The following is a 21,535-nucleotide window of genomic DNA, read 5'->3' on the forward strand; positions in this document are numbered from 1 at the left end:
TTGAAATGACATGAGCAAATTGTGTTTGCTTTGGTCATTCAGTTTCAAAAAATTATTTTGGATTACATATATATTTCGTATTTCAAATAAAAATGATGAATATAGCATAAAAATGATGAATATAGCATAAAATTAAGACAGCAACAGTTAATAAATGTAGTTACATGGCAGTTTGTAGTGGTTTGAATATGCTTTATAAAAATATGTTATAGATGCAAACATTTCATAGACTGCATAACTAGATGGATGTCTATGTGTATAAATGCTTTGTATCATATTCAGTATATATTTATTTAAAATGTTAGTTAATAGAGCTTAATAAACATATTTTACATAAAGTTTGCTTAGCTGGATTAGTTGATAATTTATATATCAAACTTTACATTATGTTGGTATGTTTACTGAAAACAAGAAAAATTCAGGTACAATTTTATCATTTTAGGTGGTTAAAAGCACTTATTCCTGGATCACACTCTAAAAAAAGTTAAAAATTTCTACCTTAGGGTAGAATATATGATATACCCTTAATATAACATAATTTTCTACCTTTTAAGGTAGAAAATTATGTCATATTAAGGGTATACCACATATAGATTTTCTATCTTAAAACGAAGCAAATTATACCTTTGAATGTATAATTTACCTTAGAAGGTAGAAAATTATACCTTACTAAGATTATACTACCTTATAAAATTATACCTTACTAATTATACCTTATCACATATCCTACCATACAGTAGAAGTTCTATCTTTTTTTTAGATTGCAATACCAACAATAAAGTTGTGTAAAAATATTTTTTTATTTTTATTATTAAGTAAAAAACTTCAGTAAAAAAAATAAGAATTTTAATAAATTTGTATATTTATATATTTGTAATAAAAATAAAAGTTTGTATAAATAAATTAAAAATAGCCAATATATCAAAACTTCTTAAACTAAAATTCAAAAGCTTGAATATAATTTTTTGTTTTTATTATGCTGTATTGCAATTTATATAATAGCAAATAAAAAAATTATACTTGATGCAAAAAAGATGATGCGAAAAAGTCTGCTACCAAATATGGCATTACTAACATACATAATTAAATAGTATTTAATTAGAAAAAAAAAATCGCAGCATATTCAATTTAGTTACAGAAATCTAGTTTAAATCTTGACTACAAGTTCAAGTGATAATTTAGTATTTATTTTGTTGAATGCAGAAAAATAATATCTCTCCTTTGATGAGGTTTTTTCGAGAGAAACAAAAAAAAATCTATGGTTATCTTTAACTAAAATAAGATATCCCTTGTTAATTCTTTAGTTTTAAAGTCTGCTGCAGTGTATGATAGTATACTCAACTTATCTTGCTGACTTTACCACAACTGGAGCCACTGGATGACAAATGTTTCTTTTACTTAAGAAAGCAATTGGAGTTAGTAAATTGAAATCTTTAAAAGTTGTTGCTTGTAACTTGCGATGAAGTTTCTGCCAATCGCAAGTTGTTGAAAAGGCATTTAAAAAAATTCATTTATACCTGATTCGCCACATTAAAATAAGACAACTTGTTACCGTCTTATTCAAATATGATTTATCCAACTTAAAACATACAGATAAAAAAGATGTAGAAGAATGGTATGTTTATACTGTGTAACCTTTTTGCTTATATATTCTATGAAGACAGAGAGTGTGGCTTTTGTATTTTACCTAAACTTACTTTTGAGCATATAAAGTTGACAACATTTTTATTAAGAAGTGTTAAATTTGCTGGCTAAATAAGAAGATTTTGCTGTATTAAATTTTTTTTTACATTATAGAATTGCTTATTTGAAAATTATTTTCGGCACCTACAATCACTAAGTGCTTGCAAGGATAAACCATTTTTCAATGACTTTGGCTTCAATAATAACACAATAAAAAAAGTAAAAAACATTTGTAGTAACTGGAAATGTAATGTATTTAACTACACAGGTAGTATAAAGTGGTAGTATTATAGTATTGAGTCATGCCAAAACCAAAAAAAAAAAAAAAAAAAAACTAAAAGAAAGATATAGAGGGTGTTTTTTAATTGATGTTCTTTATAAATCAATTTAGTTTGACTTTTTAAAATCTTGAAAGCTTTCAGCTTATCTTTTGTAATATAAAATCTACAAACTTGTATATTAAGCATTAGATGATCATGCATATTTAGCAGCAAGCAAATACGATAAACACTGCCCATGACACAACTTAGACATATTAGAACTAAAATTAATTGTAGAATAAGAGATACCAAAAACATACCTCCTAAGTCATAATAGAATATTTTGTTTAGTAATGTAGTGGGATACATGCTTAAATGTTATAATATCATTGATAAAAGAGGTACCAGTCAGATAAACAAAGACAAGATTCGCTACTTCAAAACTTTAAAGAAACAACTTTAGCTATGGTTTTAAAAACAACTTGTTGTTTCAAAAAATATTTTGTAAAATCTGTGGTAAAAAATTTCAGCATTTCCATCAAATAAAATTACATTTTTTTCAAAGAACTACATTGTAATATCTTCTTCTTGAAATACTTGAAATACTCATATTTGATTTAAAATTTTTAAATTCAGCTTATAGCAGGGTACCATTTATCTGAAGCAAGCTTTTCTGCAATCTGAATATGCGGTAGTGGTGTAGTGGTAAGAGCGCTCGCTTCATAAGCGAGAGGTTCGGAGTTCGACTCCCACCACGTCCCTGGAAGTACCGCGCTCAACTTAGTTTCTCCGCGCAGCGGCCTTGCTCGGAAAGGTTCGTGTTTCGGAGTTGAAGAGTTGAGAGAGGGTTGTACCACGAATAACAGCTAAAAAAAAAAAAAAAAAAAAAAATGAGTAGCCTCCTCGACTGTAGTGGCCCCCCTCGGGCCTTGGGGAGGTGAATAATCTAAAAAAAAAAAAAAAAAAAAATTAGATAACTTTGATAATTCTTGAATATTTCTTGATAATAACTTGAATAATTCTTTACTAAATTGTTTATCAATAATCTTGTCCTTGTGTTTGGCGTTAAGGTGACAAGATAAACATCATTTCTTGCAAAACAAAAACATAAAAATACTTTCTTTACTTTGGTTAGGGTAGATTAAATTAGGTAACCTAATATTTGAACTAAAATTGAGGTCCGTCTCCAACAAATAGCAACTCAATAGCAGCTAAAACAGCATCAAATTCATCTAAATTCATTCAAGTTCTTAAAGTCTTTGCCATAAAATGTTAAAGTATTTGATGCACTCTCGGTCTGGTCACCCCATAAAGTTCAAGTTACTTTACAAAATCTACAGACAACAGCCTGCGTATTCAGGCTAGTTAAATACTATGACTATGATATATATAATATGTTTAAATATATAATATAGATATATATAATTTAGTTAACTATGATATATATATATATAAAACCTCTCTTTAATAATTTATAAAAACATCTTGCTTGTTACTTAGTTAATTTCAAGTTAAACTAACTATTCAGTAAACCATTTTGTTAAATTATAGCAAAAGCTACATAGTCAATGTATTCACAACACTAATGGTTACTTTCTTTCAATACTTACTAATTCACAAGTTAACAAAATAACAATACAAATTTTAAAGACACAAGTTTAAAAGAGGTGAAAACAAAAAGCTAAAACTGCCTTTTTTGAATTAGAAAGTTGAAGAGACATTATGAACTTATGAACATTATGAAAGTCAATGCTTATGATTAAAACAATGTACCACAGTGCTTTTCACAATTACTATGATTTATTATCATTGAAAAATGTAATATTTTTTAAAAAGCTGCTTTAGAGGTTATAATGGTGTTTTGTATTCTCTTGTATTTCTTTTATAAATGTTTTTTTTTTCTTATTAGGACGATCTTTGTGAATCAAATGTTAAACGTGGTTTTGTCAATAAGCTTGCTGTTAGTGGTGAGGTACGAAATCTTTAAATTTTATTCTTATTGTTCTTTATATTTTATACAAAGAAAATGACATTGAAGTTTGTTAGTCTTATTTTAGTAGTATTTTCATTGTAGATATAACAAAATAATTTCATATGATACATAAGCTCACATGGCAGTTGTAACTAATTAGTTTTGCGTGATAATTTCATAATTATAGATTTATTTAAGTTAGAGTTCCAAAAGTAAAAGATTTTTTTAGGGAGATGTGTTTTTGTTGTTGATTAATAAACATTTACTTAAGAAGTAGCACATGCTTTAAGTTAAGGAACTTGGAGCTTCTCATGACTCCCATAGATGTTTTAAGAGTCATTTCTATTTTTTTAATTATTTTTTTGTTGGACCATTTTGAAGTTCTATTTTTTTTTAATTTTAGCATGGTTCTGCTAAAGAAATAGCATACCAAGTTAATTTATCTCGGGTAAAATTTATATTATTTTGTATTTTTTTCTCAAAATAAGTTTGTATAAGATACTTATTTTCTTTAAATAAAATTAAAATAATTTTTAAATTTTTTTTTTAGTTTGCTGCCCAGTTTAACAAAATTCTTTCTCAAAAGCAAAAAATTAATACAATTCAAGATTCACGGAAGAAAGTTCTTTTGAATCTTAAAGATCATTTTTGGCATGTCAGTATAGTTTTAACGTTAATGAATATTTATTTGTTTATTATTTTATAAATGTATTTAAATGTTTTGTTTATTTATTTGTTTATTATTATTGTTGGAGTTATAGTTTAATTCCAACTTTTAAGAAGTTGGAATTATGAGTAAATACATCAAGTGATTGAAGCTCACTAAACTAATGTCTACTTAAACAGATTTTGAGTTCAGTCTTTTCTAGTTTTTTAGGTTTCTGGTTACCAATTTAAAATAATGTAACCATTTTAAATTGATTAATTTAGATGCCCTATATTGTATTGTCTTACATCAAAGACACATTTCTGATATTGGTGCTTTGTCTTGAAGACCAGACACTGATTCTAGGGATTGGGGGAAGTTGAAGAGTGGCAATACTCATAATTAAAAAATACTCTGATCCATGTAATGTACTCTGATTAAAAAAGTGTTAGTTTAACATTGGATAAAAATAAAGCAAAATCAGCTGAGCTTCAAGTTTGAGGAAGGGTGCATTTAAAAAAGTAGAAAACATAATTTAAAAAAATCTCTTTATTGAGTCCTGTGCAGTTGGAATTTTCTAAGCTAAAATAAAACTCACATGTCAGGTCATCTTGAAATGATGTCTGTACCGCAGTAAAATTTTCTGCTTACTGTAAAAAGCTACTTAATAAACACCTTTATCTTTATTGTATACACAATAGAAAAAGCAAAAATACAATATTTTTATGATTTCTCTCTAAAATAAGTTTTGTTTATAGGCCTAAAATATGTTTTGTTTATAGGCCTAAAGTCACCCTGAGTAAACAGAATCATCCCATATTGCAAAACATGGTGTTATTATGAATAATAACACATTTTAAGTTTATTTTAAAGATTTTGTTTTTGGAGTTTTAAAAGCAGCAAAACAAATTTTTATTGCTTTTCATAGTCTCCTTAACAATTCTATTTGTAATGCGCACAAATAATAAAACATTTTCTTAAACTTAAAACAATAATTATTAAACTTAATTAAATAAAAAAAATAATTAAACTTTTTAAAATCTATTAGGTCCATTGGCACAGTTCAAAATATCTTTTTTTTCTGAAAATGAAGTTGATTCAAGTGATGAGTGTCTCCCTTTGTATGATTCTAATATTTTAAGATTTACTTCAAGTTTAAGTTCAAAACTTGCAATTTGTTTTTACACCTTTTGTACACCTACTGTTACACTTTTACACTTACTGATACACCTACTGTTGTTTTATGTGTAATCTGTAAAAAATATTGTAAAACACAAAAGCAAATTTCCTGGCTTCTAAATATTATATTTCAACTGCAGATAGAGCGGATTGAACTACGTTTACAATGCGTTTTTGGACTTTGTCTAGAAGAGAACGAGAAGAACCAAAGAAATAAAAAGAAATTAGAAGAACCAAATATGACAACAGTATTCCAGAGAAGTAAAATAACAATAATTTAAATGTAGTAATGATGTGCAATACAACATGATGTTACAACTTTGTCAACGAGAGTGACTATAAACTCTTCTTGAACATTTTTGCATCTTAAAAGTAAATTGTTAGCCTAATTGCTATTTTTTTCTTAACTAAACATTATACTGTCAAGCTTCCTGGAAAATCCTAGGTCTGATCAACATTATGCAGTAAGTATCTTAATTTTTTGATTTTATATATGCATATTTGTATTTTAAAAGAAGATAAAAAAGAATGCGATCATGATAGTATTTGTGGAAAAGAGAAAGAGAAGCAACTTTACGATGGGAAAGAGTCTAAAGTTTAGCAGTTAGAGTTGGTCTAACTATGTTTACAATGTGTTTTTGAACTTTGTCTAGAAGAGAAAGAGCATCATTAGAAGAACCAACCCAAATATGACAACAGTATTCCATACAGGGGCAAATAAGAGATTTGTAGAGATAGAAAATGGAGTCAGGAGGAAAAGTAAATTGTTATCAACAGCATACCAAATAAAAAAAAGGTTGTTTTTTTAAAAGGGAATATTTAAACACATTAAATCAATAAAGTCCTACCAGATAATGGTTGTTGTGATTATATTTAGATTATGATGTGGAAAAGTTCCACTTAAGATATAAATATAGATTTAAAAATTATAAAGTGATATGTAGACAGCATGGCATAATTAAAGCTTAAAAACTATGTATATGTGTGCGCCTTACTTAGAAAATACATCGAGAGGCTTAAATTGTATAAGAAATCTGAATGTGAAGAGATGTGTATCATTCAAAAACAGAAAGATATTTTATATACAAAAAAGATAAATGGTTACAAACCAAATATATGACCAGCAGGATTTGAAAGAAAAACAATGAAAAATTGGATAGTGGCCAGATTCAAACAACGACCATTACGTATATGAAGTAAACAGTTTAAAAGATTTCTTTTTTTTTTAGTTTTTCTTTCTTTTTTTTTGAAACTTAGTTTTTTCTGCAAAGTTTTGAAATGCTTAATATAATAAAACTTGCAAACAGCTGTGACCAAGTTGTCTAAATAAAAAACTTATGTGTGGATAAACAAGACGAAAAACCACATGAATCTCCTTGGAAGGTTACTATGGTCCATATTTGTTTGAATGGTCATACTTTTCATTATAAGATATCAAAGTTTTACTTACTATTGAGAGAAAAACTGAAAATTATATCTTCCTATTTACTAAGTTTACCTAAAAATTTATAAATAGCCCCATTAGATTAGTTTATAATTTACTTGCCTATTTAATCAAGCTTAGCTACAATAATCGCTTTATATATTCTTAGCATTCTACTTAACGACTTATTTAATTTGTCGAAGTCAATTTTATGCCACTCACTAATAAGTTTTTTCCACATCTTCTGCATCATTAGTTTTTGACATTATTTTTAATTAATCCAATAATAGTCCAAATAAAGAGATCTGGTGGCTGGGAAGGCCAAATCATTCTATTCAATATTTGATCATAACTTTTTAAAAATGTCTTTTTCAAAATGATAATACACGTTGTTTTATCATACATTCAACAACTTTTCTTCAGACAAACAATCTTCTCTTGAAATCAAATATTTAAAACTTCAATATGTTGGCCAATGTTTCCAGTCATCCATTTGGTCCATTTTTTATCTAGTTTTGCCTACTTTGACCTTTTTTATTATTTTTATCAAAGCATTTAAATTAAAGCATTTATTAAAAATGTTTATATTTATCTTTATATATATATATATATATATATATATATATATATATATATATATATATATATATATATATGTATATATATATATATATATATATATATATATATATATATATATATATATATATATATATATATATATATATATATATATATATATATAATTTTATTTTTGTTTAAAGGTGACTGCAAGAAACAAATCTCAAGTAACATCTTGGATGACAGACTTAGCAGCTAATAAACCATTAAGTCTACTTGCAAAAAAGGTTAATTTTATATTTCATAGAGGCAAATAATAAATCAGATGTCTTACAATCTATCAAGATTGAGATTTTTAATTTTTTTTATCAGTTTAAAAATTATTTTTAGTGTCATATTTTGCTATTCATTTACTTAATTTGGTAATTTTTATTATATATTTTTTTATAATTATTTTTTTGAGGTGATTTTTATTTTATTGGCTGAGGTTTTTTTCTTTCGTTAGAAATTAGCTGTTTGCGCATTAAATTTTTTCTTTCGTGATCAGAAATTATTTTCTTTATTTTCTTTCGTGGTTGGAAGTTAGCTGTTCGCGCATTAAATTACTTGAACAAAGAAAAGCATTTTAAAATAAACAGTTCAAATGCAAAAACAAATACTTGGTTTAAAAAGTTTAGCTTTGTTATGATGATCAAACATAAAGTCTGGATGTATATTTATAATTTGTGCTACAATTGTGTCAAATGTATGACATCCTTTAAAATCTTTGCAACAAGCGCACCAGACATTCGAGATCTTCTGTGAGCTTTAACACCCATGATGATCCTTTTATACAGCTACATATATTTTCTGTCATTTATTTAGAAATTTTCAAGTTTAACATAAGGCTAAGAGTTTAACAAGGCAGGAGGAAGACTGTGAATGAGGAAGAAAGGCCCATAACTAAATCTCAAACAAACTGTTTTTTCAACTAGTATCAGCTGTCTAAATTTATTTATAATGTTAATCATATCGTTTTTGAAAATTCATTTATAATGTATTTTATGATGATAATTATATCGTTTACCTTTGCTTGAAGAAAAACTTGGATTTTTTTTAAGAATAAAGAAAATTGTTATTTAATGAAAATTTTTCTTTTAACTTTGGTGTTATTGCATTCACAAAAATCAGTCAATAATTGTCTAATTTTTTTTATAAACAATGTTTTTAAATAATAAAATAATGCTTACTATTATAAGGAAATATATTATTATAAGGAAATAAATTATTATATTATATTTAAGAAAATAAATTTTGCTATTACTGCAATTACACTAATAAAAAAATAAAATAAATTGTTGTTTATTAAATTAACAAAAATAAAAAATAAAAAAAATCTCTTATCTACATATTTTTTTACATTTTTCTTGTAATAAAAAAAAGCGAGTTGAACTTTTTATTATTTCTGTTTGTAAATTCAACTTATTATTTCTTAAATTTTGATTTTTTTCAACTTTTAATGTTGAAACTAAGTCCCAAAAGTTTTCTTTTTCTAGATTAAGGTCTAATTTTGTTGTTTTAAATGAGACCTAATTCAATGATTTCGGTTAATTAATTACTTATTTTTATTATTATTATTTTTTTTATATTCTGATTCACTCCCAACAAGGCTGCAAGCAACCAATATTAAGTTGAGAGTTAATAGAAAAAAAAAAAGAGTCAAGTTATAGAGCAAGGAAACGGTTGACAGAAGACTTGAAAAGTTGTAGGTAGCATGAGTCAGGAAAACATGAAGACGGGAGAGTGTTCTAAAAGGTTAAAGTGCAGGGAAAAAAACTAGACAAATAAAAGTTAGTGGAACTAGAGATAATAGCTCCTTTGAGCAGCTTCAAAATTTTTTTTAGCACAGGGTACACTAATATTCTTAATAAGTATAATAATACAGGGTGTATTATTATATTTATTAAGAATATTAGTGTATAAGAAAAATCTTCTTTGTAACATTTTGCAAAACTGACTTTCTTAAATGAATGTTGTTAAAATTCTTCTCTTTTATTTTTTTAAATGAATGTTGTTAAAGTTCTTTTCTTTTTTTTTCGATATTGTTGTTATTTTTTATATACGTATTTACAAATACATTTTTATAATATAAATTTTTTTAAATTGTAATTTCTTCTTTTGGTTTGTTTTTCTTCATGTTTTGAAAAAATGTTTAACTATGATTCGGCAAGTTCCGCAAGATATCATCAATTCTGATTTAAACAATATTTCAACAGTAAAGCTGCAGTTTCTGTTTGGTTTTTTAAAAATGAGGATAGTTTGAGTAAAGTAGCTTCATTGAGAGATTGAAAAAAAATAAAAGGAAAAAAAGTGTATGGTAGAAAATTACATTTTAAAAAAGCTAATTTAGATATTATGTTTTTGAATAGCTGTAGAACTTTTGGAGTTCTACCAAAGATTGTGTGTTTTAAATTACCTGGTGCTTCTAAATTGGATTCTTGTTTAATATAGAAAAGATTATTCCGCAGTGCAATAGCTAGAAACTACAATTTTGCAAGAAAGTTAATCTAATTGAAGCCAATTTTAAAGTTAATTTATCTTCATTAGAAAAGTTTATAAAAGTTCAGGGAAGAAGTTAAAAAATATAATAAATGGTAAAATTATTTTATTAAATTAAATTTCCAATTTCAAAATAAATTGTTCTTTGTATAAACTTTTGGATGATGAGTCAGATATTCTTAAAAATGGTTTAAATTTTTCAATTCCACCTAAACATTAAATTCAGATGTACCAATATAATGAACCAAATTTAAACACTTTTAAAAAGACATCACAATTAATAGGGAAACACAACTTTGAAACTTCTTAAGAAAACTCACAAGTCAAGGTTTCTTTGATAATTTGAGTTATAATAAAATTTATCCTACAGGTTCTTGTCTTGCTTGCATATATGACCTTCTGAAAATGTACAAATTAAGGTCTTTTAATCATAGTATATGTTTCTGACCTATTCTATTATCTATTGGCACTTATAACAATCATTTTGTTAGATTTCTTTGAGAATTATTATCTCCATTAATACCATCTGAATTCTGTTTAAAAATTCTTTTACCTATGTTAAAGAAGTAAATAAAGTGAACCTTTTTAACAATATTTTTGTATCTTTTGATATCACAAGCTTATTTGCCATCATTTCATTACAAGAAATAATAGATATTGCTGTCAATGTCATTATAAAAAAATAATATAAATCTTAAAATCAACAAAAGTAATTAAAAAAAAACTCTTTCTTTTCACAACAGCACAAACACTTTTTCACTTAAAGGACAGGTTTATGACCAAATTGATGATGTTGCTAAAGAATCTCCATTAGCACTTGTACTTGCCATTCTGTTTATGTGTAATTTTGAAAAAAAAATCGATCAAATCTTATGTTGGAGTAAAACTAGTGTTTTACAAATGTTATTTAAATGAGATTTCCCCTCACAAAGCCACACGTTTTTGTTCTTGGATTACATCAACAATAAACTTTTCTTATTCCATCTTTTTATGGAAAAGGAAGAAAACTGGAAAATATTTTTTTTAGACATTACTCTATGACTCATTCAGGCCCATAGCAACTGGGGGGTCAGCAAGGGCATTGCCCCCCCCCCCCCAATAATTTTTCAAATAAGATATTTTGAAGTTAGTTTTTAGAAAAAAGCAAACAATTAAAAATTAAGATATAAAAAGAAAAAGGATAGAAAAGACCTAATTTGTTATCCGTATTTCCGGCGTAAGTTCCTTTGACAAAAATTTGTGACCGACTACTATTTGAACTATCCAGTAGTATTGGCCCCCCCCACAGTAGTGGATCGGGGACCAGGACTATTTTTGGGAGAAAAATGACTTAAAAAAAAAGGTCACCAGCACTGCTCCCCCAATATAATTTTTGTTCCTACGGGCCTGTCACTTAAAAAATGCGCTGAAAATATCTAAACTTAACTAAAAGAAAAAAACTTTATTTAAAAAACTGTAATAAAACACACAAAATAAATATAACTCAACTATAATGAAACACAAAAAATAAATATAACTCAACTGTAATAAAACACAAAAAATAAATATAACTTAACTATAATAAAACACAAAAAATAAATATAACTTAACTGTAATAACACACAAAAAAACAACAACAAAAATGCTGAGATATTGTATAAACTATATTATATAAGAAGTTTAAAATTTTACCTACCTGAAAACTTTAAGAATATTAGCTGATCCATTTTCACAAAAATAAGAATAAACTATAATACTAACAGTCAAAAGATAAAAACAATAAATAAACCCCTTAACAAATAAAATTTTACCAAGACTTCTTAGGAGACTCAAGAAGCTGTTTTGCTTAGCAGCTAGAGTGGGCCCAAAAGAGAAGAAAAATTATTGAAAGAGCCAATTCAAATAGAACAACAGTATTTCATACAAGGACAATTTTTTACAATTATAAAAAAATGTTTATTTTCAAGAGAGTTTTTGTGAAATAAAGAAAAAAAATGATAACGATTTAGCAGCTGCACATAAAAGAATAAAACTTTGGAATAAAGTGAGGTTTAAAGTGATAAAGGGATAAAGTAAGGGTTGACTTGAAGACATTTATAAGAGTTTATAAATGCCTTCTGACCTGCCTGAATGTAGGAGATTACATAGAAGGCACATTTTTAGCAAGAGGTAAAAGACATCAGCCAAGAAAATCACAAAATGAGTTTCAGTTAACTTTATTGGAATAGTAAAAAGTGTGATGATGAGGGCTGATATAAAAACAGTACTAGATAAAAGTTCAAGTGAATTTAGCATGGCATGAATCCACATAAAGAAAAACTGAGCACAAGCTTGGGTCAGAGACAAGACACAAATCATGAAGTGAAGGTAAGTGGATTGTCTGGAAATGAGTCACAAAGTTAAATATCTGAAAAAAGAATGAAAAATGAGAAGAAAAAAAAATGAAATATAAAAAATTTGAATTTTAGAGTCAGTAGTGTCAGTGGTACTATCTATTCAGTGTGATGACTATTAAATTGACCAATAACAAAAGTATTGTTCAATAGATTAAGAAATAGTTTTGTTAAGCATAAAGATGGTATCTCAATAAAAAGAACCATCTTGGGCAGACATTAACTGCCATGTGCTACAGTCTGCCCTAGACATACTTTTAGGCTAAGCAGAACATTTCTGTTGACCAGCCTCAAACTCTTCTCCATTTTATAGGCTGGCATAGATGTTAGGGTACAGCTTAAAGTTCAACTTAATAGTTCTGGGGCTAACTGGTTGTAAAATTTTTCTATCAATTTGATCGGCAGTAACCTTGTAAAGTTTGCAGTCTTGGAAAGAAGGAGAAAGATAAAAAACAAAGATAAAAGCAATTGAGAAATATATGCTAATTTAAAGCGCAAAAAATAACTAGGATTCAAACCTGATTTCATGACAAATTAGTAATTTCATATGTAAGTATATGCCCTAGCTAAGCATTTGGCTGTTGGAGTCTTAACAAGTCAAAGTGTAATAGCCATTAATACCCAGATCCAAAGTTGAAACTATTGAGTTTAAATTAGTCTCCCAAAGAGCAAGCAGGTCTGGTGAATTTTGAAAGAGGTAAGATTCAACAGAAAAAAAGTCACTTTAAAGGCCAAAAATGGTCATAAATTTTTAGGTACTACAGCTATGTTTTAAAATTAAAGTTAACTTGACACGTCACCCTTCACTTTCTCGACACTTCACTCTTCACTTCCTCAACACTTCACCCAGTAATAAGTTATATATTCAGCAATAAGCTATGCACTTGCCTCATTCCTGCTTAAATGTTGAAACAATGTGCCTCAATTATGCACATCAAAAACAGGTAACCATGGGCCACTATCTATAGGCAACATGTTGCTGGTAATACTTTGATGTTTTACTGCTGTTAATGTAATCAGCTTCTCTGAGAGCAATCACAAAGATAGGAAAATTTTACAACCAGTTAGCCCCAGAACTGTTAAGTTGAATTTTAAGGTGTACCCTAACATCTATGCCAGCCTATAAAATGGAGAAGAGTACAAGTCTGGTCAACAGAAATATTCTGCTTAGCCTAAAAGTATTTGTCTAGGGTAGACTGTAGCCCATGGCAGTTAATGTCTGCCCAAGATGGTTCTTTTTATTGAGATGCCATCTTTATGCTTAACAAAACTAAAAGCCTCAAGGCAGGAGTATATTTAAAGTCAGAGTTAACTTGTTCTAGCCTTGGCTTAGTAAAGCAAGTCCTACAAGACAACAGGACACATGGTAGGTTGTACTGGATTACATGTTACCAGAAACATGTAATCCAGTACAAGAAGGATGTTTATGATGATCCTGATTATTTCCTGATATAAATTTAATGCAACATGTTACTCATGTCTATGAGCAACTATAAGGAAGATATTAGCCTTGTATTTTGTAGATAGGATTACTTGTAGCTAGAGTTACTAAGGTTGTTAAATCTTTTATCTAATCATTAATAATAGGTGTTTTATTTTAGGTTCCTATATTTAACAAAAAGGAAGAAATCTTTTTGTGTCTTGCAGAATTTGGGGTCCCTATGTTAAAAGCAACCTGGTTCATAAAGGTATAACATAATAAAGATAAATAATAATCTAATAAATATATATACATTTTTTAAATAAAATTTTTAATTTTTTATATTATAGTAAATGTTTAGTTTTTACAAAGATTTTTTGCTAGATCACCTATGCCCATCAAGTTGCTACTGCTGAATGCAAAATGAAAAAACGTGTTAATATTGATCCATATCCAGGTAATATTGATCCATATTACAGTTTTGTGCAATCTTGTTGAATCAATTTCTAATACCTATACTTCATTTATTATTTATACTATAGGCCAGGTAAAAAAAAGCAATTGCTTTTACTCATTAATTGGTTAGCTTTACGTGAATAAAAACTTCAGCGATTTTGCTCAAATTTTTATTCACATTAAGCTGAGCACTTACTCAGCATTTTTGGAGTAAATTGCTTAGCTTTAGGTGAATAAAAATTTGAGCGAGTTTGGTGAAATTTTTATTCACATTAAGATGAACAATTATTCCAAAAAGCTGAACAATTACTCCAAAAATGCTGAGCAAAAGCAATTGGTTTTTTTTTGTTTACCTGACCTTATATATGTATTTATAGACAATTATCTTGGTTATTAAGAAATTTTATTGATGGTGTTATAAATGCGTGTTTAGATAAGCCGTGTAATGTTATACTTATATAGCCTGCTGTCAATGGCTTCAATACATACATTGAACATTTTATAGCCTGATGCCACAAAGGAGCGTCGCTACATTGACTGAGGGTTTGGCTGGGGCAGTATTCTTTTGTTTCATTATTCTTCGTTTTTTCTTCTTTTTCTGAAAAAGCTGTATGCTATAAAAATAACCGTAAAGAGTAAGCAATTCCTGATCTATATATTCTATAGTAGAGTCCGAGGCCAAAATTTTCAAGGCCAGACCAAGAGTTTCAAGGTGAAGGCCTTTATTTTTGGTTTTAGGCAAGGCCAAGAGCTAGCAACTCTACTTTATTAGTGAATCATTGTGTAAAGTAAAAAAAATGTAAAAGTGATTTCTACTAATTTTTTATTTGTTTGTTATTTTAAAAACATTGAACACTCTATTTGACAGAATACATTTAAAAAAATATGTTATAAAAAAAATATATTATTAAAAAAATTTGAACATTAAATAAGTTACATTTACTAAGGATTTTTTTAAAAATTAAAGACACTGAAGTTTAAAAATAACTAAAACTTTTTAAAGTTTTTGTAATTGTAATTTTTATTATTATTAAAGTCAAAAAGAATATGAAGAGAAACAAAACTTTCTGAAAAAGTTTTTGTTTCATTTTTTTGTTTTCCTAAAGTAAAATAAAATAGCGAGCTAAAGACTCAACTTCATTCTAAAGTAAAATTTGTGCAATTACTATGTTGTTATTAAAACTGAAATTTTTATTTACGTTCATTTATTATTAAAACAATTAACTCTTAATTGCCAGCAAACAAAAATTAAAATTACTCTAAATAAACATTTCAAAGACAATTCTTTTTAAAAAAGAACAACAAATTTTTCATATTTCACATTCTATTGTTTTTAAATTGAGTTTCATAAATAGTTTTAATTTATTTTTTAAATCTAATGTTCAGTTAGTCATTAAAAAACAGTTTTAAACAAGTTGCTTTTCAGTTTTAAAACAAGTTGCTGCACCTAACTATTTTTTAATCTATTTTATTGTTCTGAAGAAAAAATGAAATCTCTAAAATAAACATAAAATTAGTTCTTTATGTCTGGATTTGAAACTAAAACTTTTTTTCCTAGTTTTAATAAATATGCAACAAAGAATAAATTTTTTTTGTATGCTTTTCTTTGGGAACCCATACCATAGTAACCATAGTACCATATTACCATAGTAATTAAAGTTAGGTAGTATAAATGTTTTGAAAAATTATTAACAAACTTTGAATCTTCAGAATATAAAAAGTAATGAAATTGTTAAATGATATAAATAAATTTACATAAAAAGTTTAAAATACTGATCCATATATTAGGCTGCATGATTTATTTTAACGTTTTTTATTAGTTGAAACATTTCAAAATTTAAAAAAGATTTATACACGTGAATTTTTATTAAAATTCAAAACAGAATTTTAAAAGTTTTTTAATTAAAATAATTTTTTATTATATTTAAATTATAATTTATTATAAAGTTTTTTTTATTTATTTATACTGTTTTTATTCAACTTATCTAAATCTGTTTAAAAAAGTTGTTAGTTATGTATATTTAATAGAGTTTTTTTAATAATTTTATTCATAAAATCTGAGTTTGAATCAAGAAGAAATAATTTAATTATCCTTCTTTGATAGTTTTGTCACTGAACTATCAAAGATTTGCACAAGAACAACACCAGAAACCACTCTGACATCTACTCAAAATAGTGTTACACCTCAGATTTTAAAGCTCTTTACCAAAAATAGAGCTCTAATGTCTGATTTGTTGCCTGAATTAATAGTTTTATTATTGTTTTTTTATGTATTTTTGTTTTTGGCTTTTGTATTATCTCCAAATATATTTTCTTACTGACTTCATTGAATTCTGCGCATAACCTTGGTATAACTTCATAACATGTATTTCCCATATTTATGAACGGTGATGTACTCGATGAGTCATCTACTCTTCATCTTCTAGGATTAACTCTTACTTCCGATCTTTCTTGGAAACCATATATCAAATCAGTTGCAAAATTAGCATTTGCTAAAGTTGCATCTCTTTATTGAGCTTGACACTTTCTTACTTCGGATTCTATTCTCTATCTCTATAAATCTCAAATCCGGCCTTATATGGAATACTGTTGCCATATCTGGGGTGGATCTTCTAATGATATCCTTTCTCTTTTAGATAAGGTGCAAAAACGCATTGTAAACATAGTTGGACCTGCTCTTGCAGCCAACCTCCAACCATTATCACATCGTCGTAATGTTGCTTCTCTTTCTCTTTTCTACAAATACTATAATGGGCACTGCTCTAAAGAGCTAGCGTCTCTTGTGCCATCTACTAAAATTCACTCTCGTGTTACTCGTCATTCAATTAAGTCTCATCCTTTTTCTGTGACTGTTCTTAAGTGCTTCAAAAATGCTTATTCGTCTAGTTGCTTCCTTCATCTTGCTTTCCTGATTCATATAATTTGCAATCCTTTAAGTCGTCTGTCAATCGTTATTGCTCTACAATCTTCATCTTTTCTCTTTTAGTAACTTCCAACTTTAATTAGTGGTTGCTTGCAGCTTTGTTGGAAGCAAAGATGTTTAAAAAAAACAAAACAAAAAAACATGTGGTTTTATTGTAACAGCACTTGCTACCTGCAGTTTTGTTAACAATTGGCCTTAACATAAGGCCAAAATTTAAGCCTTTGGCTTTGAAAATGTTTGCGTAGGCCTTGGCCTTGAAACTCTTGGCTTTGGTCTTGGTCTTGAAACTCTTGGCCTTGGTCTTGAAAATTTTAGCCTTGACCTTCGAACATGTGGCCTCGGTCTTGATCTTGGCATTGCTATTTTTGGCCTTGTTAACAACTTTGGGCTAGACCAAATATATTAGTAATTGAAAATAATTTGTTTTATGGTTTTGCTTTTATCTCTTTTATGTGTTAGGTAAAATGCAATTTGCTGTTAATAATGACACCAAGCAAAAAAAGTTTGTTAACTAGTTCAATTTTGAACTTAATATTAACACCTAATTTATAATAAATAAATTGTTATAAAATAACAATTTATTTATTTTTAATAGAATTTTTTTAGAATGGACATTTGCAATTATCAAGTTTTTACATGATCAGTTAATGAAACTTTCAGAACAGTTTATTCAATCTTATATGACTCAAAAGTCTGATATCGAAATCGCATCAAAGAATTGGTCATATGTTATTCAACTTGCTGAGTGGATGATAGAAGTAGGTTAATTTTGTTCATTATCAGCGCTTTGGTCAGAATATAGCACAATAATCAATTTCAATTTTGTTTTGGATTTTATATTTGTATCATTTTGTGTTCACATGTGTTTGTATGCAAAATGATTTATTGGCTTTGGTGTATTATTTTGCTATTTTGATGTACTTGGTAGTGATGTGAGTGCAGTGATAGATACTTGGTAGTGATGTGAGTGCAGTGATCTTTTTTAATCAAATTATTTTTATATTTTACATGAAAACATTATGGTAGGATGTTATTTGTGTAATGTATTAAGTTTTAAAAATTAATTAGTTATAACTCTATTTAGGAGGAGCTCCTTGACAAGCATGAGTTTTTCAATTGGATGGTGGAGTTAATTGATAAGTTCAAATCAAATAAAGATGATACATTGCTTAAATATATTCTACCTTTAATTCTTCGAGTAAGTTTTAAGTTGTGGAATATAGTAAAATTAGTACTAAATTATTAATCATTAATAATTAAATATAATAAATAAAATTAATACTGTTTATACAAGAATAAATTACAATTTAAAGTTGTTATAGTTCTTACAAAAGAAATTAGGCTTATGAAATGTGAAATCTTATTTTTAAATTTAGATTCATTTAATTTTTAATTCTGTTAACATATAAATATACATTAAATATATATTACTCATTTGTATATATTATGCATGTATAATATATCCAAGTCATGTCACTCAGGTCACTCATGCTTTATATGGGACAGGTGAGACTCCTTAACTGTGGTGTAAGTAACTCACTTTGGAGAAAGAAAACATTGATATGAAACCTCCAATTTAGATATGGGTAAGGGTAGGAGAAGAGTAGGAGAAGAGTAGGAGCTTGTAAATCTTGGATGGTACTATCTTGGATAATACCATCCAAGAGGGTACCATCCAAGAGTGTACCATCCAAGAGGGAACCATCCAAGAGGGCACCATTCAAAAGGGTACCATTCAAGAGGGTACCATCCAAGGGGGTACCATCCAAGAGGGTACCATCCAAGAGGGTATCATCTAAGATGGCACCATCCAAGATGGTACCATTCAATATGATGATCTATAAATGGTACCATCTGAGATGATGATGTATAATTGGATGATGATGATGATGTATAAATGGTACCATCTGATAAAATGGTATTATTGATAAAAATACTCAGTCCTGATCTAAAAAACTAGTTAATGTCAGGAAAGGGATGCGGTTGTAAAAAATTTCCTAAACTCTTCCTTAATATCATTTAGATTAGAAATTGGCATTACGAAAGCTCATTAAAATTACACAAACGTGAAACAAACAGTTTTTAATGTGATGAAAAATGTTTTGATTTTTAGTTTTGATTTTTAGTTAGATTTTCATATTGTTAATATTTTCTCTTTTTTTACATTTAATATTTATTTGTTAAAACTACCAATAAAATGTCCATATTTGATACAAGATTAGTTTCCATTAATAAAAATATATATTACTGGTGTTCAACCTATTAAGTATATTGTGTACATGTGTCTTTATTTTTATACTTTTCATAGGTTTTTCTTGCTCCTCCAGTTGAAATAGAATAATATTCTTTTATTTCTTCTGAAGTCATTTCATTTTCTCTATCGATTTAATTATTTTACACATATTCTAGTTAATATTTTGGATTAAAGGATTATATTTGTTTTGCCATATTTAAAAGAAAATTGTGTTCATTATTTTTTTGTTATTTTAATGTTAAAACAACTTTTTAATGAAACCTGAAACCATTTAAAATAGTTCTGAAAGTACATTAAATTTTTATTGTTTTTAAAAACTGCAATAATATGTATTTCTTGATATAGTTTTTTTTTAATATTATTTTATATCTTTTAACCCTTATTTTTACTTTTTTCTTTATTTTTATTTTTATGCTAAATGTACATACATTGACTGATGTAGCCATGGGCCCAGCAAAGTAAACTCAATTTGCATAGACATACATCAACTATCAGTTTCATTTTGGGCTGGCAATCTTTAAATTAAAAGCAAAAAAAAAAGTTATTTTATTCTGGTCTTGCTTTTTATATAAAAATTATAACCATAGTATTATAATAATATCTTCTTTTACTTTTACATAATCAGCATTTGGAAACAATTTTGAAAAGTCAAATTCTGGCTCGTCTATTAGCAAGTCATTGTATTTTAAAGTTAAACGATCTCAGCTCATCTACGGTGCTGTTAAAATGTGGAGAGGAAAATTTAAGCAAAATGTAAAAATTTTTTTTAACTTATTTGAAGTAATTATAAAACTTCCAAATCCCAAATGAACAATATTAAATGTTTTAAATTAGTTTAATTTAAAAAGTTATTAATATTTTAGGTTAAAGTTTTATTTATAGGTTTGAAATATTTATACATAATCATAAGATAAAATACATAATCATAAAATGAAATACATAATCCTAGGATAAAATACATAATCATAAGATAAAATACATAATCATAAGTTAATCATAATTATTTAAGGAAAAAAACTAAATTTATCATTGTAAAAAAACATTTTTAAATTATCAGTCTTTTAAATTTTTATATAAATTTATTTATATCATTTAACAGTTTAATTACTTTTTAAACTCTGAAGATTAAGTGGACTTACTTTTTATCATTTCATAAATTCTCCGAAAATAATGGAGTTGAGCTTTTTGACCATTTAGACACCCAATGATGAATGCATACAAAAATTGCAATCAACATAGTACCATTATTACAATTTTGTCTGGAATTATTCAAGCAATAACTCTGCGTTGTCCAACGTCATTAATTTATAGTATTGTCAAAGAGCCTGGTAAAGAACAAGTTGTTGGATCACCACTTGACAAGCTAATAGTATCACCTAGTGCTTTATTAAACACAGATAACCTTGATGATGCTGAGGAAAAAAAGTTTCAAGAGGAGGTATTTTTTTTCAATTAAAAAAAATAAATAAATAATTTGATATGTGTGTGTGTGTGTGTGTGTGTGTGTGTGTGTGTGTGTGTGTGTGTGTGTGTGTGTGTGTGTGTTTGTGTGTGTGTGTGTGTGTGTGTGTGTAATAAATGTAACTTTCACACAGTTTTAATATTTACATCATTAAAAGTTAAATGTGGATTTAAAGTACTGTGTTATAATAAAATTTAACTTTAAACCACTTTATAAATAATTTGAACTAATATGACAAAAATTACTAATAAAATCTAAATAAGGTATTGAAAAAGATTATATTTACTTATAATTTATTTCTTAAAACAATCTTATACTTATACATAATCTTTTGTTTTGTTTATCACAACTTATTTATTTTCAAGTCATTATTTGTACAATATAAA

At 27.1% G+C, this 21,535-nt stretch overlaps 1 protein-coding gene across 2 annotated transcripts in view; it reads left to right on the forward strand.

The window, feature by feature from the left end:
- The window catches only part of LOC101240432 (mediator of RNA polymerase II transcription subunit 12-like protein), a 118,031-nt gene that overhangs the window by 3,596 nt on the left and 92,900 nt on the right, over positions 1-21,535 (forward strand). For both annotated transcript variants that reach the window (XM_065788741.1, XM_065788742.1), the window contains exons 2-11: positions 3,853-3,915; positions 4,319-4,363; positions 4,466-4,570; positions 7,928-8,011; positions 14,236-14,322; positions 14,439-14,511; positions 18,040-18,191; positions 18,518-18,631; positions 20,313-20,440; positions 20,885-21,125. In XM_065788741.1, the coding sequence (XP_065644813.1) occupies positions 3,853-3,915; positions 4,319-4,363; positions 4,466-4,570; positions 7,928-8,011; positions 14,236-14,322; positions 14,439-14,511; positions 18,040-18,191; positions 18,518-18,631; positions 20,313-20,440; positions 20,885-21,125 (1,092 nt within the window). The remainder of the gene's footprint in view (positions 1-3,852; positions 3,916-4,318; positions 4,364-4,465; positions 4,571-7,927; positions 8,012-14,235; positions 14,323-14,438; positions 14,512-18,039; positions 18,192-18,517; positions 18,632-20,312; positions 20,441-20,884; positions 21,126-21,535) is intronic.

The sequence above is a fragment of the Hydra vulgaris genome, chromosome 01 (assembly GCF_038396675.1).
Source record: "Hydra vulgaris chromosome 01, alternate assembly HydraT2T_AEP".
Lineage (NCBI taxonomy): Eukaryota > Metazoa > Cnidaria > Hydrozoa > Anthoathecata > Hydridae > Hydra > Hydra vulgaris.